Source organism: Cantharellus anzutake, assembly GCF_015039405.1.
Source record: "Cantharellus anzutake strain C23 chromosome Unknown EI90scaffold_17, whole genome shotgun sequence".
In the NCBI taxonomy this organism is placed as follows: Eukaryota; Fungi; Basidiomycota; class Agaricomycetes; order Cantharellales; family Hydnaceae; genus Cantharellus; species Cantharellus anzutake.
In genome coordinates, this window is record NW_024066967.1 from 231,016 (window position 1) to 258,224 (window position 27,209).

Sequence of the window (27,209 nt, forward strand, 5' to 3'; positions counted from 1 at the left end):
ATGACATTTCATGAATGGTCACCAAACTTCATGAAGCAGCATGAAGTGTCATACACAGTCATGCTGGTTCATGACAAACTGTCATGGAATTTCATAAGATGTCATGAACCTGCATGGGGGGTCATGATTGCCCATGACTTAAGTGGTTCTTCCAGGCAGGTTTTGAGTAGTTACATGCAACCTCTGGATGCATATGACTTAGCTGTGAAGCATAGCCTCCAAACCAAGCATTCAACTGCTCTGCAGCCTCTGTATTGAAAGCACGCTGAAACTGAGCTTGTTGACTATTTCCATCTTGAATAGGAAGAACCAAATTTGGGTCATCTTTGACTTGAGGGGTTGGATTGCAATATTTCTGGCATGTAGGGTCATTGTGGTGGTTCCTGAAATGGAAAGCATCAACCAGAAAACGGGATGTTTGAAACCATCTGTGATGCTGTCCTTGGCTCATCAGTGTAGCCAGGATTCTACATGCCTTATCAATCACAATGTATGATGGCTGGGAGTCTGGGTCTGGAAAGACTTCTTCAAGTGTATGAAGAACATTGGTTGGTGTCACAACCCGACATATCTGACACTTCCCTCTATGCTACTTGGCCTGTCCCTCCCGCTACCATCATCATCCGTCCACCCATCCGTCCACCCGTCACCCTCATCCGCACTTCCTCCCTCACGCGCATACCTTCCAACCTAGGTTGCCCGCTTCATTGTTGTCCGCCCCCAGCCAGATGGCTTGCTAGACGGCCGGATGGCCTTTTCTCTTTTGTCCGCTTGCGGACTATTGTTCCTCCTATTGTTCCTTGCTTGCCTTTTGTTGACCAAGTTTGCCGATATTGATTATTTGTTCCTTTCTTCATTCATTAATATCGCGCTTGATCCGCCACTCCTTCTGGGCCGCTCTCATTTAGTTACTTGTGTTTATAACACGTGTAGGTCACACCGGATGTACCTCAGTTCGTATATCGACTTGGATTCCCCCTCTAAACTCTTATCCTCATCATAAGGCTTCTGTCTGAAATTGGGACACCAACGTAAGAACGAAGCGCAGCGCTCCACCCGAGTCGCTGAAGCTAAAGTCCCGCCCCTCCGACCTTATGAGCCTGGACGACCTCGCGCACTTTGTGGGTCACCCAGATACGCATCTGGCACGTTCCTGACAGTTGGGCTTTCAGACACCATATATTTAGTCCAAGCCACAATACAACCACATGGATGGGTGAGAGTTTCAAGGCATGTCTATATTGCCATGTGTGCTGCCCATGTGGAGTGGATTGGGATGATGCACTTGGAGATGGTGCCTCACCATCATGATGATGATGTGGAATGACTTGCTCAGGATCCTCTGGAGCAGGTAGGGCTTGCTGAGCAGTGCGGTGAGCGTTCATAACCCATTCCTCTGTTGGGGATGAAACTCCAAGAAGGCCTTGTCCTTGTTGGTTCCATATGACCCAGCGATATGCTCCATATGACTCCTTATCATGTGTTCTAGAGAATGCCTCCCAGCGTTGTTGATGGTCAGGGAGACTACAAGCACCAGAGTTCAAGGGGGCTGTTACACGTGAATTCTGACAAGAGACTATGCCACATAAATGGCCCCTACTCCTTTCATGTTCTGCACAGAGTTTCTTTGAGTGAAAATTAAGTGGAAGGTTAGGGCATTTAGGCATTGCACAAAGGCAATGTCCCATGCAAATGCCATCCACCACAATCATATCAACCTCCTGATCATCATTAATTGTCACTTGCTGGTTGGAAGGAGTTAGCAAGGGAAAGTAAAAATAGTAAGTAGATCACATACTGCAGTTCCATCTTGCAGGGATCAGTATGGGTGGAAGCACTGAGCACACTGATGAGCAAGTGCACCTTGGATTGTCTTGACAGCTCCAGGGAAAATTTTTTCTTGCATCTTTGAAGCCAAAGCTGTGATGCTTGTGTGTGATGGAAGAACAAGCTCATGATTGGTAGCTTTGCACAACTTGAGGGACTCATGTAAGACAAATAACTTCCATGCATGCTTTGGAAGGAGGGAAATCTTATCCTTCCCATATCGCTGTGAATAGAATGATGCAAAGCCCTCAGATGACATATGTGCAGTATAACATAGATTGGACTGGGTTTGAGCAACTTGCCAATTAATCCAGATATTACCTCCAATGCGGAGATAAGCTGCATCAGGATTAAAGATATTGGTAAGTTTCCCATTGATGGAGGTGTGATAGCGATCTGGAAAGTGAGATGTATTGCAGGACTGGCAGTTTCCCTGTGCAAGCTGGCCAATGTAGACACCATTATCCTCCAAAATCCATATATCCACACATTGTCTAGTTTGCTTCAACCATCCACCACACACTTGGCAGTCAAAATAACTGGGTCCTAACAGGGTTGGTTGTGGATGAATGAGGTGTGGGTCTGAAAGGAATTCATGTGAAAGCCCAAGTCCATTTGCAGCTTCAAGGATAAGATAGTTCTGGGTCTTTTGGTCCAGTTGAGGAAGGGCAAGTGAGTCCTGGGAGAATAGGTGGGCACTGAGACAACGTATCCATGAAGATGGAAAGTCGGGATTAAGGGTTGCTTGGGATTGGAGATAATGGTGACGGAGATATTCCCCATTGCACAGGATGAAAATAAGAATAACAGCCATAGCATAGCCTGTGATCCTTGGAGTTGCTGAGGTGAATGTCTCTGCAAGGCCCATTGCAGTTGAAGCATACACCATAGGCAGGAAACACAGGAGTACAAAGACATTGAAAACATTCCTCAATTTGAAAGGTAGGTACACATTGGATTTCCTAATGTTACAATCATTCTGCTCAAAAATTTGATTGAGAAATGACAAACTGAGAATTACTTATTCTGGTTTGGCTCCACCCCATTTGCCTTGAGATACTTGAGATATGTGATGATTTCTTGGAGGCTATGAACCTTTGTCTCAGAGTTTGGATCATCATATGCATACTTGAGGTCCTTGACTGGTTCATTGTCCCATACTGATTCAAGACGACATGCCTGAGGGTTGTTCTGGAACTCCATGTAGGTACTGTAGATGATAAGATGGCGAGCAACAGTACTGTCACTACAGGAAGTCACAGTGATATAGAGCTCTCAGAGGGGGACAGCCTTTCCATGTCCAGGAAAGGAAGCAGGGATAATTGGAACAGATTGAGTGAACTCCTTCACAATTGCTAGCATCTCATAAATGCTGCGAGCTGTTGTACAGTGAGAGTCCTTCAAAGCATTGAATTGGGCCTGCTTCTCCATGGTTTGCCGCACCTTCCAGAGGTTACTGAGTTCCCCAAGGGAAGCCTTTCCAATTGTGGCAGAAGGGGCTGGTTCAGTAGGTGGTGTATATGGGATAGTGGGATTCATTGGATTGGGGTGAGGAATAGAGGGGCCAAGCTGAGTAGTTTGGGTAAGAGTGGATGTTGAGTTATAAACGTAAATAATCCTTCAATGTTCATGAAGAATATGGATACGATATGTCCTGCAAGAGTCGCTCTCAACTTTTTCAAGTTGAATAGTGTCTTCGCCATCCAGGTATGAGATATGAGATTCATCTGAGTAAATCATTGGGAAAAAAATGAAACTTTGGGTTTATGACAGCTAGAGATAGAAACTCACTTGTAATCCGATCAGTACCTAGATACTCCTGGGCAGTGGAAAGAATATCCTGCATCAAGACACTCCATCCATCCACTTCAACCTGAGTGGATGGCCAAGCGGCATGGCTACAGGGGGAAATTACATTGTTCCATGGAGATGACCCAGGACCAATGAATTGGATTGTAACTTTCAATCCTAATAATGGGAGAGTTAATTCCTGGATAATGGGAGCATTTATTAACATTTAACATACCACTCAAAAGCTGAATAGTATCTTGTTCTTTGTTATCTTTGTCCTGTTTGTTTCTGTCTTCATCAACATCCTCATCACTGCTGGGGATATCGAACTCTTCAAAGTCACCAGTTGCATCATCTCTGCTTTCAGTGTCCACTGCACTTGGAGCAGTATCCTGTAATAATAAGGGTTTACTCTCAGGTATGTATTAAGTAAGTTAAAACTTACCGAAATTTGAAGAGTTGATTTGGACTTTGCTGATTCAGACATGGAGTCAGAAATTGCAGTGACTCCCTCAGCAAAGTGTGTTTGCTGAGTAGCACCCTTCCCTTTGGAATCCTATCCGAAGGGGTTGGGAGTTGATTTTTTAACATTATTTTTGCAAAGAAAAATTGGCTCACATCTTGTTTTCCCCTCTTTCTTCCTGCTTTAGCTGCCTGGACTGTAGAGGAAGGTGCAGTAGGGACTTTTGGTTCTGGGCTTGCAGCCCGTTTGCGAGTTCGACCTGGAGGGGCAATGGAGGGGCCCGGTACCGGGTCATTATCATTATCACCTTCAGCCACAGTCCCAGTCCCAGTCTTAGCAGCTGCAGAGGTCTTCTTAGTGTTTTGTCGCTTAGAGCCACTAGCCAAGGTCGAATCCTGGGCCTTCTTCTGGCTGCCTGAGGCTGGGGTGGGTTTAGGGGCTTGAGGAGCCCCTTTGTCACGAATCCTGGTGCTCCTACGCTGCCCAGTCTCTGATTGTTGACCAAAAGGGTGAGCCATGAGAGGTGATTGATATTCAAGCCCAAATAAAGCACAGTAGGGTGCAGTGATAGTTGTGTGAGTGTGAGGTGGTAGCAAGCGCAAAAGTTTAACACAGCCACATGATGTCACATGACAGTTCATAAGCGCTTGTGACATCTCATGCATATTCATGCATGCTCATGACCCATCATACATGTTCATGGAGCATCATGAATGTCCATGATGCATCATGGAACATTATAGGAATTTACACGATGAGGAAAAGTCAAAATAAACATATGACACTCCATGACCCATCATGTCAAATTGTGTCACCAGCCATCATGAACCTTGTCAGCACATGACGGTTCATGACAGTTCATGACAATTTGTCATGGACTGTCATGAAATCCAAATTTTTGAATGTAAAAAATGTCTGATTCAATTCAATTGTCATGACATGTCATGACACCTCATGATTTCGTGATGCAGGATTACACTTTTGGAGAGTACCTCACCTCGAGGCTGGGCGATGTGGGACTGGTTGACCGTTTGGAGCAGGCCATCAACTCCTGCCTCCAGGAGAGCATATACCAGCTCTGCCCCATGCCCACTACTTGGGCAGAGTGGAAATGCGAGGCCACCCTCCTGGACAACCACTGGTGATGCTTCCAAGCCACCTGTCACGGCCGTGCATTCCAGCCCATTAGCTGCCCATCCTGATGCTGCACGAGCCCATTCCCACTATGCGAGTGTGAGTGCAAGCCCCAACCTCAGCCCTATCCTCCCTGAGGACTCCCTGCTCACTCCCCCACTTGCCCCTAGGCTCCCCTGCACCTGGCTGACTCCCCCACAGCCACACTGACCTTCCCACCCTGAGTCCGCCTCCGGCACTGCACCCAGCGCAACTCCTCTACCCCGCCCACTTGGCCCCTACAGGGCTGCTACCATTCCCACACCCGACTCCAGCCCAACTCCGAGTCCAGCACCGCTACGATACCATCACTGCTATTGCAGCCCTATGCTCCTTCCTTTATTTATCTGTTATTGTTTGTTTTGACCCTCGGTCATTGCTGGCTACTGTGTGGCCAACCCCGCTCTTTGTTCCCTTTTGCTTCCGGACCCTTTGGCCTTCGGCCCGGGTCCACTTCCATTCATTCTTTCTCCCTATATATATCCTGTATGTTACTTTATTGTACCTTAGCTCTAATATCGATTTGACCATGACCCCTCAAGTCCTGACCCCAACAAGGCAACCCCAGTAAGTCTGAAATGAGGGCCAAGAGACAGCTGGGGGGCACAGTGCTCCTTTAGAGTCGCTGAGGCCAAATGCCCTACCCTTGGGCCTTGTTTGCAGCATCATGGCCCACAACAGCAACCTTCGGTGCCGACCCTGGACCAGTGTCTAACACCACCCAACCACATACATTTCCACCCAAACCCCTGCTCCCATCAACCCAACCCCTGTTGACCATGACTCCACCTCACGCACAACCCACACACACACCCCCTCGACCCACACCTGCACCTGCACCTCCTACCCCAGCAGCCTGCCCCACAACAGGAGTGGGCCCACAGCCAATGGATCTCGACTGCTTGAGAACTGACCAGAGGTGGTGTTACAACTGTAACACCCCAGGGCACATCCTATGAGACTGCCCACACCCCAGGGTCCACCGGGCGTGACGCCTCCACCCTGAAGACCTTTGAGCACTGATGGAAGGGCTGAAAAGGCAGTTGACTGAAGGACCAGAGGCAGAGGAAGCAGAGCTGGAAACAGAGACTCAGGGGGATTTTCAGGAAAGCAACCGGTGAGGGGTGCGTCCCGGCTGCCCTAGAGGATAGCTCATGTAAATACCGCAGCATGCATAAGTCAGTGCCAATGCCAAAACTTTACCGAGTTATCACAAAGAAAAAGAGGAAAACCACATCCTCAACCTGTGAGAGTAGAAGGACCACAGAGGGAATGCCTGAAGTGGCAGTATCCCCACCCACTATCTATGTTCTTTCCAAGCAATCCCCCAGATCCCTTAACCTCACAGTCAAACTGACCACTCTGACCTCACTCACATCAGTGTCTGTATCAGCCCTCCTGGATTCAGGGGCCACCGGGAACTTTGTGGGCCCCGAATTCATCTGGAAGCACAAGCTCGAGATGACCCCACTCCCACAGCCTATCCCTGTCTGTAACGTCGACAGGACCCCAAATGAGAATGCAGCCATAACTGAGGAGCTAGAAGCCCTCCTGACATTTGGGTGGCACACAGAGCGAGCCTGCTTCGCAGTCACAGGCCTTCGGTGGCAATCCCTTATCATAGGTCACTCATAGCTGCTACACCACAACCCAGAGGTAGACTGGGCATGACAGAAGGTCGTCATGTCCCACTGCCCATCCTCCTGTAGACAGCCACAAGCATGAGATGACCAAGACCCTGCCCTAGAGCCTGGGGATGGGATCTACACTGCAATCATCCCCCCGGGTTGGGGACATGACCTAAGAGCCACCACGACCCCTTCTCAGCGGATGGCCCAGGAGGCCCGCAACCTGGATGCAGAGCCTGCATCATTTGAGACGCTGGTGCCGGAGCACTACCAGGACTTCCAGGATGTATTTGTCAGGGACAGCTCCGAAAGCGGCGAGGTCCCGGGGTGCGGGACTTGGGGGGACGGATAGCGGCTATGCGTAGCGGCGATCCCGTCGCGGGGTGAGCGTCCCTGACCACTTAGTCTGAAGTGGAAATGTGAGAAGAAGGCTACTTCTTCGGTTCCCACTCCAGGTGTTATTATGTATATACAAGTGGGAATGGTCACGTGGGGTGTGCCACGTCACCCTTGCACACAGCCACGGCTCTCCGGGTGCTTCCGTGGAAGATCCCGAGAGGGCCCGCTGTGGGTGCAAGGCGAGTGCGGTGGCAGTGGCAGCGGTATAGGGATGTAAGATACAGGTGTCAGGGACCGACCCGGGGTCGAGAGCGCCCGGGTGTATCGCCCGAGGCTGAGGGTCCGGTAGGTATGACGCGGGCACGCGTAGCAGCGGGCCCGAAGCAGACAAGGGTCCCTGGCCACTAAGACTGAAGTGGGAAATGTGTTATTGTCATTATCAAGGGAAGTGTAAGCTACTTGCCTGAAGTGGGAAATGTGAGAAGAAGGTTGCTTCTCAGTTCCCACTTAGGCTGTGTTTATATACATGTGGTTGAAGGCCACGTGGGAAGCGCCACGTCATCCGAGCACACAGCCACCTCCATCTGGGTACCTCCGTAAGAGGTCCTAGGAGCGTCCGGTGTGCGGGGGGTCGTCCGGTGTGTCCGGGTTCGGGCGCGTTACACTGCAGCCGGGTCAATGGTACATTGATACAAAGGAAGTCGTCCGTGTGATAAGAAAGGAATAAAGAGGAGAGAGAATAGAAAAGAAGGAGAGGAAGGAAGGGAAGGGAGAAAAGGGGAAGAGGGGGGAGGTCGGGAGGAGTGGATGGTGGGGCACCAGGTTAGGTGGGGCCGGGTCATGTGGGCGTGCCCTGACAACAGGAGGGGAGATGGGCGTGTGCACCGGTGATACATTGAGCGGGGGGAAAGGTGGTCCGTGTAAGAGAAAGAGAGAAAGAAAGAAAGGAGGAAAGGAGAACAGGAGAAAGGAAGAGGGAAAGGAAGGAGAGGCGGTGCGGAGCGGGGATCGGGCAGGGCATGTCGGGGCATGCCCTGACAGTATTCTCGAAAGAAGCTTTCGACCAGCTTCCCCCCAGAAGCCCTGGGACCACGCTATAGACCTGGTACCAGACGCCAAGCTACCCAGGGGAAAGACCTTCCCCCTCTTGCAGCCGGAGCAGAGAGAGCTGGACGAGTTCCTGCACGAGAACTTGCAGAACGGGCACATACGACCGTCTAAGTCTCCAATGGGGGCACCAGTCTTCTTTGTCAAAAAGAAAGATGGGTCACTACGCCTAGTACAGGACTACTGGAAGCTGAACGAGATCACTGTAAAGAACTCATACCCACTCCCGCTTATCTCAGACGTCCTTGCCCACCTCCAGAGCACCAAGTATTTCTCTGCCCTGGATCTGCACTGGGGGTTTAACAATGTCCGGATCAAGGATGGGGACGAGTGGAAGGCAGCGTTCGCAACCAACTGAGGGCTGTTCGAGCCCATGGTAATGTTCTTCAGGCTGTGTAACTCCCCCGTGACCTTCCAAACGATGATGAACGACATCCTCAGGGACTTCATAGACTGGGAAGTCGTTATTTGCTACATGGACGATATCCTCATCTTCACGGCTACCCTGGAGGAACATCAGAGGATCGTCCAGGAGGTCCTGGAAACGCTGCAAAAGAGGAGGCTCTTCCTGAAGCCAGAGAAGTGCAAGTTCGAGCAGACCCGGATCGAGTACCTTGGCCTCATCATCTTGGAGGGTAGCGTTGCAATAGACCCCATAAAGATCCGTGGAGTCCTTGACTGGCCCACCCCAACCAAGGTGAAGGAGGTCCTTCCTGGGGTTCGTAAATTTCTACTGCCAGTTCATCAAGGACTTCTCTGAGAAAGCACACCTGCTCCACAAGCTGACCTGGAAGACCCAGGCTTGGAACTGGGACACAGATGAAGACAATACCTTCCACGCCCTCAAAGAAGCTGTCACCACCACCCCAGTTCTCTCCTTCCCCACTGACTTGGGCCGCTTCAGTGTCAGGGAGTGACCTGGGGTTGAGAGTGCCCAGATGTGTCACCCGGCACTGAGACCCAATAGGGTGTAGCATGGGTGCACATACGAACGGACCCAGCACAAAAGGGCATCCCTGGCCACTTAGGCTAAAGTGGGAAGTGTGTTATTATTATTAGCAGGGGAATGTAAGCTACTTGCCTAAAGTGGGAAGTGCGAGAAGAAGGTTACTTCTCAGTTCCCACTTAGGCTGTGTTTATGTACCTGTGGTTGAAGGTCACGTGGGGAGTGCCATGTCATCTATGTGCACAGCCATATCCACCTGGGTATCTCCATAAGAGATCTCAGGAGCGTCTGGTGTGTAGGGTGTCACCCAGTGTCTCCAGGTCCAGGCATGTTGTGCAGCCTGGTTAATGGTACATCGATGCAAGGAAAGAAGAAGAAAGAAAGAAGAAGGGAAAGAAAGAAGGAGAGAGGAGGGAGGAGAGAAGGGAGGAGAGAGGATGGGGGCACCGGGTAAGGGTAGTGGGATTGGGTGGGGTTGGACCAGGTGGAGTGGGGCCAGGTGGGTGTGCCCTGACATCAGGCTCGAGTGTGATGCCTCCAATTTCACAACCGGCATGGTCCTCTCCCAGCTCCAACCCAATGGGGAGTTCCACCCAGTGGCATTCATGTCCAAGAGTTTCATGGACGTGGAGCATAACTACGAGGTGTATGACAAGGAGATGCTCGCGATCATCCAAGCTCTCGAAGAGTGGCGACACTTCCTAGAAGGTGCTGAGGAGAAAGTCAAGGTCTATACTGACCACCATAACCTGGGGTACTTCCGGATGGCCCAGAGGCTGAACTGATGCCAGACTAGATGGTCCCTCTTCCTTTCTCGTTTCCACTTTACCCTTGTCCACTGTCCCAGGAAGCTCATGGGAAAACCAGATGCACTCTCTCGCTGTGCTGACCACCTGAAAGGGAAGGACGACAATGAAGGGCTAACCCTCCTCCAACCAGCCTGGTTTGAGGCTCATGCAACAGAGGCAATCTCAGTGGAAGGAGAAGAGGTAGGAATCCTAGATCGGATACGCAAAGCAAAAGACCACGATGAGAGAGTGGTAAAGGCAATGCAAGAGCTGGGAGAAGGGACACTAAGGTCGGACGAATGGGAGAGGCAAGGTGAACTGGTTCTGTACCGGGGAAGGGTGTACGTCCCAAAAGACCCCCAACTCCACCATGATCTTGTGCAGCTACACCACAATGCATGGGCAACAGGACACCCAGGGTGGTGGAAAACCCTGTCTCCCGCAACTACTGGTGGCCCTGGATGGCAGAGTATGTCAGGCGGTATGTACATGGGTGCGACACCTGCAACCATGTCAAATCTTTCCCCTCACGAAAAGTTGGGAAGCTCACCCCAAACAAGGTCCCCACCCATCGCTGGCAGGTGATCTCAGTAGATATGGTGGGAGAGCTCCCAGAGTCCAAGGGCTATAACGCCATCCTGGTGGTAGTAGACTGCCTGTCCAAGTGTATCCACGCAGTCCCCACTGTGATGACCATAGACTCGGAGGGTATCGCATGGCTCTTTCTAGAGCATGTCTGGAGGCACCACAGGCTCCCAGAGGAGATCCTCAGCGACAGAGGGAGTGCCTTTGTCTCTCGCTTCTCAAAGAGCTCGCAGACCTTCTAGGCATCAAACTGACCCCTTCAGTGCCCTACCACCCCCAGATGGACGGACAGACTGAGCGGGTCAACCAAGAGATCAAAGCTTATCTCTGGGTGTTCATCAACCATTGACAGGACGACTGGGTGGACTGGCTCCCACTGGTGGAATTCTCCTACAACAACCACATCCACTCATCCACCCACCAAACTCCTTTTGAACTTGACACCAGCCAACACCCCAGGATGGGGACAGAGCCCACACGCACATCCATGGAAGCTGCTGACGTGTTCTCGTCAAGGATGATGAAAATGCAGGAGGAGGTGAAGGCTGCACTGGAACATGCAGTGGACAAGATGGCCCATTACTATGATTGAGACCGCAAAACAGCCCCAAAGTATCAAGAAGGTGACTGAGTCTGGCTCAGCGTGCAAAATTACACAACTGACCATCTGACCAAAAAGTTGGACCACAAATGGCTCGGCCCCTTCAAGATTGTCAAAGTCATTTCCCCTGCTGCTGTCAAACTCCAACTTACCGCACAACAGAAGGGAATCCACCTGGTCGTATCCATAATGAACGTCAGACCACACTGCCCAGATGATATCCCAGAACGACCCACTGACCCCCACCCAGGTCCGGAACTTGTAGATGGAGAGGAAGAGTACAAGGTCGAGAAGGTATTGGACTCTAAGTGGCTACGCTGGAAACTCTGGTATCTGGTAAAGTTCATTGGTTGGCCAAGCTCAGAGAACCAATGGCTCCAATGGGACCACTTAGCCCATGCCCCTGACTGGATCGAGGAAGTCCACAGGATGCATCCCCAAGCCCCAGGGAGAGAGAGAGAGAACCATCTGGCCGCTTCAAGGCAAAGCAGCTTAAGGAGGGGGTGATGTCAGGACACACCCGCCTGACCCAGCTCCACCTGGGCCCACCTGGGCCCACCTCACCCGCTCCCCCGCTACCCATCCTTCTCCCTCCTCCTTCCTCCCACTTCTCCTCCTTCTCTCTCTTCCCTTTTCTCTCTTTCCTCTTCCTCCTCTGTGTTAGAACTGGGCAGGAACGGACGACTCCGGAGTGGAATCGGAGACTTAGCGTGGAGGGACCTTGGCCTCAGCGACTCAAGCGGAGCGCTGTGCCATTGCTGTTTGTCCATTTGGTCCTTAATTTCACAGTAGGTGAGCAGGAAGTCTCTAGGGGGCATTTCAGGTCGATTTCGGACTAAACCAAAACGAGTATGTACAAGCACCGATATATATAATGGAAGGGGCAAAAGCACAAGGAAACAAAGGGTAACCGAATCGGAACGAAGACATCCGAACGGGAACAAAGGGTAGAGGGAGCGGATAGGTACCGAAGGTCATAAGGCAGGACCTGTGATACATCCGAAAGGAGGTAGGGAGGGCGAGGCCCAGAGGGGCAGGAGGATGAGGGGAAGTGGGGATGATGACTAACTGGCTAGAATAGAAAGAAGCAGTAGTCCAATAGGGATGAAGGGAAAACGCGAGAAATACATTACAGGCGGCGAGAGTGCCGAAGGCGGTCCGTGAAGCTCGGGGGTTGCGGAGCTTACGGAGGTTACGGAGGCGGGGTTGGAAGTCTGAGGAATATTGGCAATGGTGTTTACGTAGTATGAGGTCACCAATGCAATGGACTAAGGCCGAGGTGGAGTCAAAGTCCGAGGTAGGGACTATGACGGAGGCTCGGAGTAAGGTACGAGCGGTGTCCGAGTGCGAAGTACGGAACAGCGGTGGAAGGTCGTAACTTGGCGGAAGGGTGGCGGAGGAGTAACGGAGGGAGGAGAGAGGGGACAGGTAAGGGGAGAAGGAGTGGCAGAAAGGAGAGTAGTCAGGTCTGAAGGTGAGTATCGGAGTGGACGGGGGAAGCGTAGGAGGATAATGGGTGGGTGGAGGTGTTGTGAAGGGGGAGCGGAGTAGTAGGAGGGTGGTGAGAGGTAAGGAGGAGGTGTGTTGCCAGGACCAAAGGTGAGTATCGGAACGGCAACGGTAGGTTATGACTCCGGAGGTGAAGAGGGTGGAGGTCCGGAAGTCGGGTCAGGGTCGGGTATGCGCGGATATGACACTCTGTTTCATTCTCCCTTTCTGTTTATTCCTTCCTTTACACAGACCACTTTCCTTTGTATCATTGTACTGTTAACCCATCCAGCTCAGACACCCTGGACGACTTACCACTACGCCTAGCATGCATGCCTGCAGCGGACGCCCTCAGGATCCCCTGCAGGGACACCTGGATGGCTGCAGCTCTCTCCGAGGATGACATGGCACCCATCATGTGACCCAAGCCGCATGTACATCAATGTACCTGAAGTGGGAACTGAAGAAGTAACCTTCTTCTCACATTTTCCACTTCAGTCTAAGTGGCCAGGGACTACAGTCCCAGATCAGGCCCGTCAGCATGCATGCCCGCTTTCCTCCCCGAGAGGGTCCCTCTGCCAGGCGTTACATCCAGGCCCCCTCCACCCCTGATGCGTCCCTGACATGCCCCCAACCTAGTGGAAGATTTAAGACCACCCTGCTGCTTCGAGGGGAAGTGGCTTAAGGAGGGGGGGATGTCAGGGCATGCCCCACCTGACCCCGCTCTGCTGCCCCCCACTCTGTGCTGCACTGCACCGCACCTTCTTTCTTCTTTCCTTCTTTCTTTCTTTCTCCTACATGGACCACCTTTTCCTCTGTTCAATGTACCACCAGCGCATGCATGCCACATGCCCCTCCTGTACCTACCATCCCTACATCACTGCCACTGCCACCGCACTCACCTTGCACCTACAGCAGATGCTCTCGGGATCTCCCATGGAAACACCCAGAGAGCCACAGCTGTGTGCAAGGGTGATGTGGCACACCCCACATGACCAACCCTGCATGTATATAATAACAGCTGGAGTGGGAACCGAAGAAGTAGCCTTCTTCTCACATTCCCACTTCAGACCAAGTGGTCAGGGATGCTCACCCCACGACAGGACCGCCGCTATGCATAGCCGCTATTTGTCCCAACGAGTCCCGTGCACCGGGACTTCGCCGCTTTCGGAGCTGTCCCTGACACATGCATGCTCACAACAAGGAATGCCCCCAAAACCTAGTCGATAACAAAGCTGGGGGACATGCCCACTCCAGCGCAAGGTCTTGTGTACACATGTAGAGTCGGTAACTAGGCAACTAACTAACACGTCCGACCTCGGATATCACCTCGGATATTTTTCCTCAAAATGCAGTGAGTGAGACAATTGTTTATTAGTGAGATGAGAGAAAACTGTAAACAACACATAAGCAAAAGTGGCGCATTTTATATAATTATGGGGAGGCAGAGTGACCTTCAGTACCGTACCGCGATTTACTTCCCACTGTGTAACACCCCATAACACATCCAGCAAAATCCCCATAACACCTCATAACACGCAGCACAATCCCATAACACCATCGTAACGCGTTACAACGAAATCCCCAGTTTTCCGAGCTATTCGCCAGCGGTTTCTGCCCCTCAATCATAATATCCTTATTCCACAGCAGTATTTCCACCCTTATATATAACTGTGCAAAATTGAGCTGAATCCCAGGAAAGAAACACCGCGGTGCTATAACTGCGGGAAACCTGGATACATGCGTGATTGCCCTAATCAGAACAATCCAAAGCCCGAGAAGCATGAGTCGACAGCAGAAAACCTAGAAGGGCAAGAGAAAGAACCGGTCGAAGACCCGCACGAGACCATTCGCACAACCCGAAATGATAGAATAGGAGGGCCACCTATTTCGGACCCATAACCCCGAAGACAAGAACTTCCACAGCCAGACAACTGAACTAACTATTCATCGACGAGCAAATCGCAGCAGAACTGGTCGAAGAGCCAGTTCAAAGCCTTCGAGCGAGATGGAGTCTCCCTGACCCGAAAGAGGGAAGGGAGCCAAGAGCGAGGCCCCCACAGGGACGTCAATTCCTGGGGAAACCATGCGAAGTTTCGCATTTCGTGAGAAGCTGGAAAATACCCTGAGGATCGACCATCGGCACTCAGGCGCATACTCACTAGAGAAGTAGAAATCGCCAGTGTAAAAGCCTTCGTATTGTTTGACAGTGAAGCGAAAACGGACATGATCTCTCCGGACTTCGTTCACGCCATGCACATTCCCCTCCTTGGACTTCCAAACCCACTCATTCCACAGATGGGAACGAAGAACAATCGATCGTGCATCATGTATGGTTGTTACGACGCAATACTGGGAGTACGTACGCTTGACGACCGAGCGAAGAATCCTCTTCATAGGAGCACGGGCCTGTGGAAGGGCCAAACCTCCGCGCATACCTAGAGGCATGGACGCAGGGCAGGGGAGAAGGCAGCACCTTCGCCCCAGGATGACACACGGTCAGACACTGCCCAACAAATAAACAGCCCCAATAAGACTGGGGTACGCACTTCCCGTAAGTGGCAGTGCCGAAAACCAACCGCTAAGCGACAACAATACGCTAACATGGAAACCAGATGCATCCCTGGTGCAACCTCATGACTCTGAGATCCTAAGCACATACCCTTGATGGTTGGCGTTACAATAAACACTGTATGCGACATACCGCATCAATCTATAACACTCAGCATAATATCAAGTACATTAATGATACGATGAGAAGGTACAAATATCGACTGCGATGTGCATGTGGGCGTGATCAGGGCGGGAAACGTTCAACATTAGGGTCTGATATCTCCTGCAAATGGGGTGTCCGATGGCCGAACAGTGATTGGTGACCACTCACTCACTCACACACCACTGGAACCTAGCACGAAATTTCCCTCGGACACGCCTCGTTCCTGTTCAACAATAGAGCCAGCCATGCCAACTCCCACGCCATGCCTTGCCCATCCCTAATCGCACGGTTGACATGAAACAAATTGCCCGTGGAAATATTGGCATGGTCGATGGAAGATGAAGCCCCAATATTGGGATTTGATTCGGAAGGTTTGAAAGAAAAATAGACCTATCTATATGTGATGACCGAGCTGCTGATGGTGTGGATGAGAAAAAGTCCTTCAATGTAATGAATATTTGGTGGTCTCAACTCAACTGCAATATTGATCGCACCTGTGTTCTATATACCTCCATGATTACATCATATCAGCGATATCAATGACTCACCAGCGAAACACTTGGATTTCCACTATGCAAGAAATATTTCATTCCTCAAAGGTTGGGGGTATATAGCCTCTGAAAGAAGCCCTGCTGGCTGTCTCCCCATTTTCTACGCATTCCTCTCCACACCGAGGTGAGAACTCCTTGGTTCATGTGGCATACATAGCTACTCATGCCACGTACATTACCTGCCAGAATAATAGTAGCAGTTCGTCAAAAGTCTCGATGCGATTCTGGAATTCCTTGTTCCCAACGGGTCTACTACTTCCCATCGTTGCGGCTGATTTCCATGGTGGAATACTCACTCAAGACCCCCTCGATGGCAGCGATTGGTCTAGCATATGGTGGGTTACAGTCGCATCGCGGAATCGTGAGCCGAAGTTAGAAATGAAATTTGCTCCTATTTAACTAATGTCTTACCCAACAGTCAGCTGTAAACCGATGGCAAGTGAAATCCACAAATATGCCTCCACTCTCGTACCCCTCGGGTACCCACTGAAGTTTAATATTTGCGATACTACGGTTACGGTTTCTGATGACCTTAACTACTGGAACACCAACCAAGCTAGCGGAGATTGTTTCCGAACTGGTCCTGATCCACGCTTCAATGCGGGTAATTGCTCGGGGCCCATCCAGAACTACTATGACAAGTTCTTTTGCGCCGCACCCACGGTGTGCCCATAAAGGCCACCAGCAGAGCTGGCATGCAGTGACCAATGCAGGAGTTGGGAGTCTTGGTCAGGGGGCTAGCTGTATGATGATTGGTTGTCTAAGCCGAAAATTGCACTCAAAATGTTTTCAACAAACTTCAGAATTAAATTGTCCTTCAAAGTGTTTGGATGCTGGAAATGGTGGCATGACCCTGGTGATGATGATGGAAAATCTATCTTGATAGTGCGGCTGTCCCGTTGATAAGGTATGCAACTTATGTGTGTGTTGAGGAAATTTGTATCTGAGGAAATTTGTATCCGGTGCGACTACTTATCCGGAGCTCCAAATTCTTATGACGTAAACCAGCGTGACTGGACAAATGACATAAAATGGACAAGCCTGGTATCGAACCCAGGACTTCTAGCGTGCATCCATACACTACTCGCCCATTATGCCAGGGGGGGGTACCCCTTCCCTGATGGTTTGGGAGATCACTTGATCCCTTCCTCCAACAGTATCCAGTGCAACTACATGGACTTATCCAGAACTCCAAATTCTAATGATGTAAACCAGGTGACCGGACAGATGACATAAAATGGACAAGTCTGGTATTGAACCCAGGACTTCTAGCATGTATCCATACACTACTCACTTGTTATGCCAGGGGGGGTTGACCCATCCCTGATGGTTTCTCCAACATGTGTACTCTCTTATTACCCCGTGGCCTCGTTATCACGTGGCAGTGCAGCTATCCCAGCTCTTTACACCATAGTGTACATGAGGGGATCATCATTACATGAAGAAGTTTCTGTCGAAATTGTATCCGGTGCAACTACTGGACTTATCAGGAGCTCCAATTCAAATGGCTTCAAATCCAGGTCACATGGCAAGGACATAAAATCATGGACAAGCCTGGTATTGAACCCAGGACCTCTAGCGTGCATCCATACACTACTCGCCCTTGAGCCATGCCGGTATAGGCTGTTAAACTCTATACTATTGGGAACATATTATATTCTCCAACAGTTTCTGGTTGGTGTAGTCAGGTGTGTGAAATCCTCTGGTTGGGTAGAGTCAGGTCAGGAGTTGGGGGAGTAAGTGGGGTGTCAGGGCATAGCCCTTGACCCCACTCACTGTCAGGAACGTGCCAGAAGCGTATCCGGGTGACCCGCGAGGCGCGCGAAGTCGTCCGGGCTCGTAAGGTCGGAGGGGCGGGACTTTAGCTTCAGCGACTCGGGTGGAGCGCTGCGCTTCGTTCTTACGTTGGTGTCCCAATTTCAGACAGAAGCCTTACGATGAGGATAAGAGTTTAGAGGGGGAATCCAAGTCGATATACGAACTGAGGTACATCCGGTGTAACCTACACGCGTTATAAACACAAGTAACTAAATGAGAGCGGCCCGGAAGGAGTGGCGGATCAAGCACGATATTAATGAATGAAGAAAGGAACAAATAATCAATATCGGCAAACTTGGTCAACAAAAGGAAAGCAAGGAACAATAGGAGGAACAATAGTCCGCAAGCGGACAAAAGAGAAAAGGCCATCCGGCCGTCTAGCAAGCTGTCCGGCTGGGGGCGGACAACAATGAAGCGGGCAACCTAGGTTGGGAGGTACGCGCGCGAGGGAGGAAGTGCGGATGAGGGTGACGGGTGGACGGATGGGTGGACGGATGATGATGATAGCGGGAGGGACGGGCCAAGTGACACTAGGACGCGTAGAGGGAAGTGTCGGATATGTCGGGTCGTGACACTCACCCTTGGACACCCTCACCCTTTCCCTAACCACCCTCTCCCCACATTTCCCCATTCCCCCTATCCTTCCCCCCACTGGTTCACACAATGATGCATGCATGTGAACCTGTGGGAACGTTCTGGGTGAGCAGCTTGCCCAGAACTTTCCCACGGGTCACACCCATTATGGAAAGTCGGGCAGCAAGCAGGAACTGTATAGTTCCTAGGGTCCTTTTGTGTCGGCCTCACAGGGGGCTGAGAAGCTTACCCTTCTTCTCAGCTCATTCCCTGTGAAGGCTGAGGCTAGTCCCCTCAGTGACTTTGAGGAGTTAGCAGCTGGGGAGAGCACCCCAGCTTCCACACCCAGCCTCGCCCTCTGGCCACACCCAGCTGGGGTCTGGATCCTGACATGGGGTTGTTTCTTCTGCTGCTCTGGTTGTGTCCTTCATGTTCCTCTCCACTCCTTGGCTGCTCACTGTCCTTGGCACATGATGGGGTTGGTGTTTGGTCTGTTTCTGGGATCGGCCATGTGGGACCTCTTTAGGAACTCAGCCAATCTTAGTATGCCTTTCGGTTTTCCCATGAGAGTGCTGAACCTGGATTGGGAACTGTGACCCAGTATACTTTTTGTACTTCAGGCATACCTGCAATAGAGGTTCTCATGTTTGTGTCTCTAGTCTGCATGTGCACTCCTTTTCCTGAGTGAGGATGTTGAACCGGCGATAGTATTCGCTGATGTGTGCATGGCCAGTGCAAAACTGGGTCATCCTGCTAAAGGTTTTGCAGTCTAGCATCTTAAACCTTATGGTGGGTTTGTGTTAGATACAGCAGATTCGGATGATTCTGGAATGGAACCGGAGACTTAGCATGGAAGGACCTTGGCCTCAGCAACTCAGGCGGAGTGCTGTGCCATTGCTGGTTGTCCTGGGGGTCCCTAATTTCGGATCTAGCAAAGGGGAAGTCTCTTGGGGGGAAATCAAGTCGATTTTGGATGGAGGTTACAAGTGAGCTGGAATGAGGAACAACACCAAGGGTCAAGGGTTTGACTCAATGGTGTTTCCCAAAGGAGGAGTGAAGGGCCAAGGCCCAAGGAGGATGGGAGTGGGGAATGGCTAGCTGACTGAATAGAAAGGAAGCAGCAGCCCAAATAGCAATGAGGCAGAATAGCGGAATTGAATGGAGCAATACAATAGTTGCAAGGTCTGAAGTAATTCTGGAAAGTCTGAACTTGGAAGTTAAACTCCGGAATATTGGCAAAGGTAATTAAATGGAATGAGTTAACCAATACAATGGGTATAAGTGGAGGTGGGGTCAAAGTCCGAGGTCGGAGCTAAGACTGGAGGTTCTGGAGACAGAGATGCAAACAGGATTCCAGAGTGGAGGTCGGGAGTTGGGAGCATAGGTGTTGCGTGCTCATCTGGAAGGTGTCAAGGTTGAGGTCGGACCTGGAATGTTCTGGAGTCAACCAAAGGCAGTGTCTGTGAGGTCTATGGGTAGCTCAGCACAGAGGGCCGTAAGTGATACAAGTGTGTGTATTTTACGGTAGTGTGTAAGCAGTTACCCAGAGGGTCCCACTTACCCACGTGACTATATGTATCTAATGACATGTGGCTCAGGGTTTGGGGCTATTGCCCTGACATTCTCCCCCCTTGCGTTGCATTTGTGACGCATACAAGGTTGATGGTGAAGAAAACAAAGTTTTAATAATTGATTTACATTGAGTTTGAAATTATCAATGAGTGTTTTGTTGTCACCACTTTAAAGTGGGCGATTTTTGTACATGTTGGTGAAGGAGAGAGAAAGGGTTTAGGGAATAAGTGAGTGTGGGCCGTTACTTTGAAGTGAACGGCGATACATGGGTATCGCAGGGAGAAAAGTAGTGGAGTTTGTCGAAAATGAATTTTGACCCAGACTCCTTCCCAGTCGCTCACATGATTTCTCCGAGGTTTAGCCGCAACTTACGTTGCCCTCCGAAATCTGTTGAGCGACTGGTACAACTTGCAACACGTGATGTTCCCACGCTAAGTTGTAATGAGTTGTACATAGGTTACGGAATATAATTTTTAGTATTTACGCATGCGGTCATTGCACCCAACCCAACCCGTGGAGACTAAGGGAGCACATCCAAGGTTGTGAAGTCAATATCCGGGGGTGCACGAAGTTTAACAGTTTATATATTACTTAGTTACCAGTCACTTGTTTGTGCCTGGTGGCATAAGTGGTATAGCGTTAGCTGAGGCTATGCAGTCTTTTTAAGTGGCACATGTTCGATTCTCACTCAGGAAACTTTTTTTTTCATACCCTCCATTCCTTAGTGTACAGAAAACAACCATTTCACACAATTATTCCATGGGAGGGCCCAAAAAAAGTTTCCCTAAGTGAGAATTGAACATGTGCCACTTAAAAAGACTGCATAGCCTCTGTCATATCCATGCAATCCCGACCTCCGCTCCGGGCTCCCGGAACTCCGAACTCCGACTTCCGGAGCCCTACTTCCCTTCCGTCACCTTCTCCTTGCCGACTCCCAAGAGGTTATCCCACCTCCGGCTCGGACACCACCTTCGGTCCGACTCCGGAACATTCCGGGTCCGACCCCAACCTCGACACCTTCCAGACGAGTACGCAAAACCTATGCTCCCAACTCCGGGCCTCCGCTCCGGTATTCTGTTCACGTCTCGTCTCCGGAACCTCCGGTCTTAGCTCCGACCTCGGGCTTTGACCCCACCTCCACTTATACCCATTGTATTGGTTAGCTCATTCCATTTAATTACCTTTGCCAATATTCCGGAGTTTAACCTCCGAGTTCGGACTTTCCGGACTTACTCCGGACCTTGCAACTATTGCATTGTCCATTTCAATTCCGCTATTCTCCCTCATTCCTATTTGGGCTGCTGCTTCCTTTCTATTCAGTCAGCTAGCCATTCCCAACTCCCATCCTCCTTCCTTCCTTCTTGGGTCTTGGCCCTTCATTCCTCCTTTGGGAAACACCATTGAGTCAAACACTTGACCCTCGGTGTTGTTCCTCTTTCCATCTCCCTTTGTCTCCTTTTGTCCTACCCTTGTTCCTTTTGATTCCGGACCCCTCCTTATATACAATGTACCTAGTAACTTGTAACCTCAGTCCGAAATCGACATGAATTCCCCCAAGAGACTTTCCCTCTGCTAGATCCGAAATTAGGGACCCCTAAGACAACCAGCAATGGCACAGCGCTCCGCCTGAGTCGCTGAGGCCAAGGTCCTTCCATGCTAAGTCTCCGATTCCATTCCGGAGTCGTCCGAATCCGCGCATTCTAACAGCCTCAGCTAACGCTATACCACTTATGCCACCAGGCACAAACAAATGATTGGTAACTAAGTAATATATAAAGTATTAAACTTCGCGCACCCCCGGATATTGACTTCACAACCTTGGATGTGCTCCCTTAGTCTCCACAGGTTGGGTTGGGTGCAATGACCGCATGCGTAAATACTAAAAATTATATTCCGTAACCTATGTACAACTCATTACAACTTAGCGTGGGAACATCACGTGTTGCAAGTTGTACCAGTCGCTCAACAGATTTCGGAGGGCAATGCAAGTTGCGGCTAAACCTCGGAGAAATCATGTGAGCAACTGGGAAGGAGTCTGATTTCGACCCAAAGGTTGTATGTCTTTGGTGTTCCTCACTTGTTCTGTGAGGGTTTGTGTGTAAGTGGTGTTTACACACAAGCGGTGGTGGATGTGGGTCTTTTGATGGAGTAGAGATTTCCGCAATTGTTACTTGCGGTTCCTCGCATACAGTATTGTGTGTGGGGCTGTCAGGGCATGGCCTAACCGGCTACCCTGACTCCCTATGCCGGAAGGGAGTTGCCATAAGACGATCCGGAGTGATCCGAAGAACGCAGGTAATCTCGCTTAGCTTTCACTTAGCTCCCACTTCCTATCTTCCATCCACATGTCACCCCTTTTCCACACCTCGCTTACGATTATCCGAATGAATAGCTATCTTTTCATGTCGTTATTCTATCGGTTATCTTCTATCTCGTTGTAGCCGCACTCTAGTGGGTAGCGGTACCCATGTATATAATCCCTATCTCCGCTGAGGGTGGCGCCTCAGCGTTAACAACGACTAGGATTCTCGGGAACACCTCCATCGTCGTGAACTGACACGCAGTCCCTGACAGGGGCCTCAAGTTGGGGGAGGGTGTTTTCATGGGCACCTCGATGGCGTATTACCGTGTCACTTTCCCTTTTCTCAAGGGTGGAGTCATTGCCCTGGAGGAGGGTTTTCCTCCGGATTGTTCATCTGGACATCCGATTGCTGCATTGGATGCGATGATGTAGCCTGGGCTACATTGTTGGGCTGTGGGCTCGACGAAGTAGGCGCTCCCTGGGTGGGAGTGGGTTGTTGTGTTCCTGAGCTACTTGGCTCGGGTGTGGAGTACAGTAGGTCTACCGTTCTTCCCATGGGGAAGGGTGGTCATTGGGCTGGTTGTCCAGCGCAGAGACTTGCGTCTCTTTCCCGGTATTTGGAAGCTTTCGCTTCCTGTTCCGCAGTTCTTGTGGCACGTTCCTCAGGAGTCCTGAGTGGTTTGAACTGGGACTTTAGATAGGCAGCTTTGCCTAGACTTTCCCAGGCGATTTTTCCCTTGTTCTCCAGGGAATTATACTCCTCCGCAAGTCTTGCAATACTCGGGAGTCCCAAGAAGTATTTCTCGGTTTCCTTCGCTTTATTGCGAAGGGTTCTGTGTACCTTGCCACTTTTGAAGGCAGCTTCAGCCTGTTCGTACCAGTGTACGAATTCTTTCCCACTCACGCTTGTCCACCAAGCGTATGCGGCGTTGTGCGCCGCTTCTGACCCCGCTATTCTCCTCATGGGGAAGTTGGGGTCAATTGTTACGTCGACTGGAGCTTCAACTTTACTGAACTCGTTGAGTTCGGCGGTCTCGTATAGCATGTGGACACTTCCCTGCAGGGTAGCTTGCCCATAGGGTGCTGAGGTACTCAGCGGCCCACCACCTCTGGCAGTGGTCCCCGTTTTAGGGTCTGCCATCGGTTGCCTACCGCTCTCCCTCTTCCCCTTGACATGGGTTTGCCCTTCTGAGGGTGGGCCCTTATGCAACCCGGACAGGGTCACCTGCCCATGGGGTGGCAGGAAAGTCGGTGCCCCACCCCTTGATGTGCTAGTCCCCATGTGGGGTCACACCTCATGAGGCCCGGAACCATATCCCCTCCCCCTGACCTGGGAGGCCCCCATCATAATGGGTTTGGCAGCGAGGTCTGCCAGTGCATGTGCCTCTCTGAGCTCACGTTTCAGTGATTCGATCTCCCTTTTTTGGTGATCAACCTCTCTCTCTGTGTCTTTCAGAGAGTCGAAGATGCCCTCAGCATCTCTTCATGCTCTGTTGTATTTGTGCCTCCAGTGGGCGCAATGGTCGCAGGCATCTTCTGATGCCCTTGAGTTATCAGACTGTGCCCATTTGGACGGTCTGGATGAGGAGCCGCTGTCGCTCCCCCGTCTCCCTCCTACGAGGGACTTCATCTTTTTCAGCTCCTCGCAGAGCTGACCTGTCTGAGCAGCTACCACTGATGCGATGGCTGATTCCCAGCCTGCATTTGGCTGGGGTGTTGTTGGACCTGGGCCGAATTGGCCAATCCAGGGGTTGATCTGGCCAGGGAAGTTCCCTGGGGAGTATGCCTGGGGCTGCAGCGGCGAATGCTGCCCCTGGAATGGCGCTTGTTGCGCCATCGGTGCAGTTTGCACTGCATATGGTTGGAAGCCCCTCTGAGGAGGCTGGGGGTATGCGGTGCCTGTTAGCAATGTGGATGGTTGTTGGTTCACAGCACTCATTTGTGCTGCATGCATCGTGTAGTCCATGGTGCTTATCTGCACCTGGTGTTGTTGTTGTTCCGGGGAGCCTTGCTCCCCGGGTTGTCATATTTCTCATGGTGGTGGGAGGGGTTTTCGTTCTTGCATGCATGGGATTCGCTGCAGTTGTGTGTTCTTTTGCATGTGAGCCTGTGGTTCATGTGGTCTAGGCAAGTTACTTGCCTGGCCCATGTGATCTCTAGTACATGGTGTGGCTGTCCGGGTGAGTTACTCGCCCAGAACTTTCCCACGCTCTTGGCTGTGGGCCATCGTCCCTCGGCTTTACTTCCTCCACCTCCATTTTTGGGGGCATAGTGATGCCGAGAGTTCCCTGTCTTCTTTGATGGGGAGTTTTTCTGGTTCCCTTACATTTTGTAAAGTGAGGTACTTGTCCAGGTGGACGAGGTCATTGCAATTTCCTAGGGGTTCCCATGTGGTGTCCCCTAGCTCCCATTTGACCTTAAACCAGAGTTTGTTGTGAACCCACGTGTGGTTTAAGATTTCCCAAACTACTGCTTCGTGATCGGGGTCTTCCCCAAAATCGTAGAATGTGTTTACTTCCCTATTTGGGAAGATCTCTTGGTCATTCGGCTCGTGAGGTACAAGCCAGGATACGTGGAATCTTGGGGGATTCCACATTGTTCAAGTTGTGGTGGCAACTTGAGGACATAGTTTGACGTCTCTGGACATGTTTCCAGAATTTCATAAGGCCCTATGTATAAGGGCTTTAGTTTTCCTGCCCTGCCTTTGGGTAGGTTCAGCTTATCCGTGGATAAGTATGCAAGCTCGCCTTTTCTCAAAGGCGGGTCCGGGCATCTTTTCTTATTTGCCTGGATTGTTTGAGCAGCGCGATTGTGTATTATCGCATCGTGTGCTGCCATGAGGTTTTCCTTCGCTTTTTGGGCGTGTCAGGGGACGACTCCCGGGTCCCCATGACCCTCCCCTATGGTCCACAGCCTGACCTATGAACAGCCCTATCCAGGGCAACAACTACTGTGGGTAAGGAGATGAATAGATAAAGCAGTAGGTAAGGTACACTTGCCTACTGTGGGTAAGGAGATGAGAAGGAAGCTAACTTCTCATCTTCCCACAGTGGCCACAATATCAGCAAAACTTCCGGGGATACCCGGAAGTCACATGAAGGGGTAGAAACCGGGTCCGGAGCATGCGGTGCACGGAGCGTGCATGCATGCGGGAAGCGCAGCGGGTGGAAGCGGTGAAGGAGAGAACGAAGGAAGGTCAGTTGGGAGGTTCAAACGAGACCACCACCAAGCTGTTCCCTGGTTCTTTAGTTAGGATGGGGAAGTGTACTAGTGTTATTTATTGTAAATATAGTACCAATCCAAGTGTTTTGGCTAATTCTATTTTTATGGGTTAGTTTTAAAGTTCCTGGGAATTGACTTACAGATAAACCGAGCCCTGCGGAGCTGTTTCTTTATTGAAATTTCTTAATTTGTCTAGGTGTAATTCTGTGTAGCGTTGTTTAATTTGGATTTCATCTTCTCCTTGGTGAAGTTTCAAAGATTCTAATCAGTTAATGGATTTGGATTGTGTCTGGAGTGTCCCTTGAGTTTGTTTTATTTTTGTCTTATTTTATTGCTTGTTTTAACAGTAGCAAAATAACTGTTCTGTGTTTACACTTTGAAATCTGGAGTGTTAACCAGCTCTCCTGTTGAAATATCTACTTAATATTTCTCTCCTTTATTGCTGCCTTTTACTACAGTGGCAATCTTAACTGTATATCACTTTTTCGCACTGGAGTGACAACCAGAAATGCTTGAGAAAAATAATACTCTATTTTCTTACTTCTCTAAGGGGGGCGAAAAGTCGCAGAAAGGGTCTCCCTTTTATACTCCTTGGGTCGCCTTCCTTTTTCACGCTCTACCTTCTATTTACAGGATTTATTTACAGTGTATTTTTCTCAAACTGAATAAAAAATTAAATTTTCATGCTATAGTTCTACTGCACTTGTGCTGCGCTGAACTGCAGTTCTACTGCAGTCAGACTGTGCCTAGAATTCTCATTGTCCTCCCTTGCCTAAGCTATTTTAATGGTTAATTGGAACTTGGCTGCGCTGTATTTGTCGCAGTTACCTATTTCAAATTCCCTATATATACCATTAAATTTGCTATGACTCGATGATTCTGAATTCAAACTTCGCATCACTATGCGTACGGCTGTGCTGAGACCTTCAGCTGATTTATTCCAATTTTATTTAGTGACATTTAGTTAAAATGAGACTGAAATGATAAATGAGTGAATTATTCAGGTTTAAAACTGAAAGAAAAAGTTGCTAGTAGTCAAGAATTACTCAAACAAATGTGTTATAGCTCTCCACTTCATTAGGACATCGTTCCCTAAAATTCCCGCCATGGTCCGTCGTAGTTTAGTGGTTTTCATGAATTTCGTTCATATTCCCTGATTCCCCTTTGTATTATCACATCCTAATCCTCCAGATGTATTGTTGGTTGTTATAGTAGGTTGTCCTTGAAGATATCATATTTTTATCTATTTTATTTAGGACTCTGGACCTCTTGAAGCTGTCTTCCCGCCCTCTATGAAAGGGAAGCACCCTCCGCAATGGCCTCACCTAAACAAAGCGAGCGTGGAGTGTTCACTCCAAGAACCCCTTCTGGAACCCCCAGAAGTGGTAATGTCAACTGGGGAGAGTCTCTGCTCGCCCAACCAAACTTCCTCCTGGAAAACCAGGAATCACACATAATAAATGCGATAAACTTGATCCAAAAAAAGATCGAGGAAACAAACCACGATAGTATGGCTCGTCTAGAGATAACTCTAGAAAGAATGGCCAACGCAATTGACGTGTTGACTGAAAAAATCAGCGAACAGACAGACTTGCTGAAGGAAATAAATTTCTCACAAAAAAGTGAGGAAACACCCCTGGACCACGGTCCAGGACATAAATAGAACTCATGGAAAATTCACGAAAAGAACCACCAGTGAAAGCACACTGGAGTATCATC

At 50.1% G+C, this 27,209-nt stretch overlaps 3 protein-coding genes across 3 annotated transcripts; 1 reads left to right on the forward strand and 2 right to left on the reverse strand.

Annotated features, from left to right (window-relative positions):
- Positions 1 to 1,070: 1,070 nt before the first annotated feature.
- EI90DRAFT_3121725 (uncharacterized protein) lies at positions 1,071 to 3,030 on the reverse strand (the record flags this gene model as incomplete). Its single annotated transcript, XM_039063432.1, has 5 exons — positions 1,071 to 1,549; positions 1,601 to 1,745; positions 1,799 to 1,809; positions 1,864 to 2,789; positions 2,849 to 3,030. The coding sequence occupies 5 exons, from the start codon at positions 3,028 to 3,030 to the stop codon at positions 1,071 to 1,073; spliced, it is 1,743 nt and encodes a 580-aa protein (XP_038917458.1).
- A 72-nt stretch (positions 3,031 to 3,102) lies between these two features.
- Positions 3,103 to 4,599, reverse strand: EI90DRAFT_3121726 (uncharacterized protein; the record flags this gene model as incomplete). The annotated part of the gene is made up of 6 exons (XM_039063433.1): positions 3,103 to 3,396; positions 3,502 to 3,554; positions 3,619 to 3,795; positions 3,854 to 4,010; positions 4,064 to 4,174; positions 4,237 to 4,599. The coding sequence occupies 6 exons, from the start codon at positions 4,597 to 4,599 to the stop codon at positions 3,103 to 3,105; spliced, it is 1,155 nt and encodes a 384-aa protein (XP_038917459.1).
- An 11,620-nt stretch (positions 4,600 to 16,219) lies between these two features.
- Positions 16,220 to 16,678, forward strand: EI90DRAFT_3015351 (uncharacterized protein; the record flags this gene model as incomplete). The annotated part of the gene is made up of 2 exons (XM_039056886.1): positions 16,220 to 16,364; positions 16,422 to 16,678. The coding sequence occupies 2 exons, from the start codon at positions 16,220 to 16,222 to the stop codon at positions 16,676 to 16,678; spliced, it is 402 nt and encodes a 133-aa protein (XP_038917460.1).
- Positions 16,679 to 27,209: the final 10,531 nt, after the last annotated feature.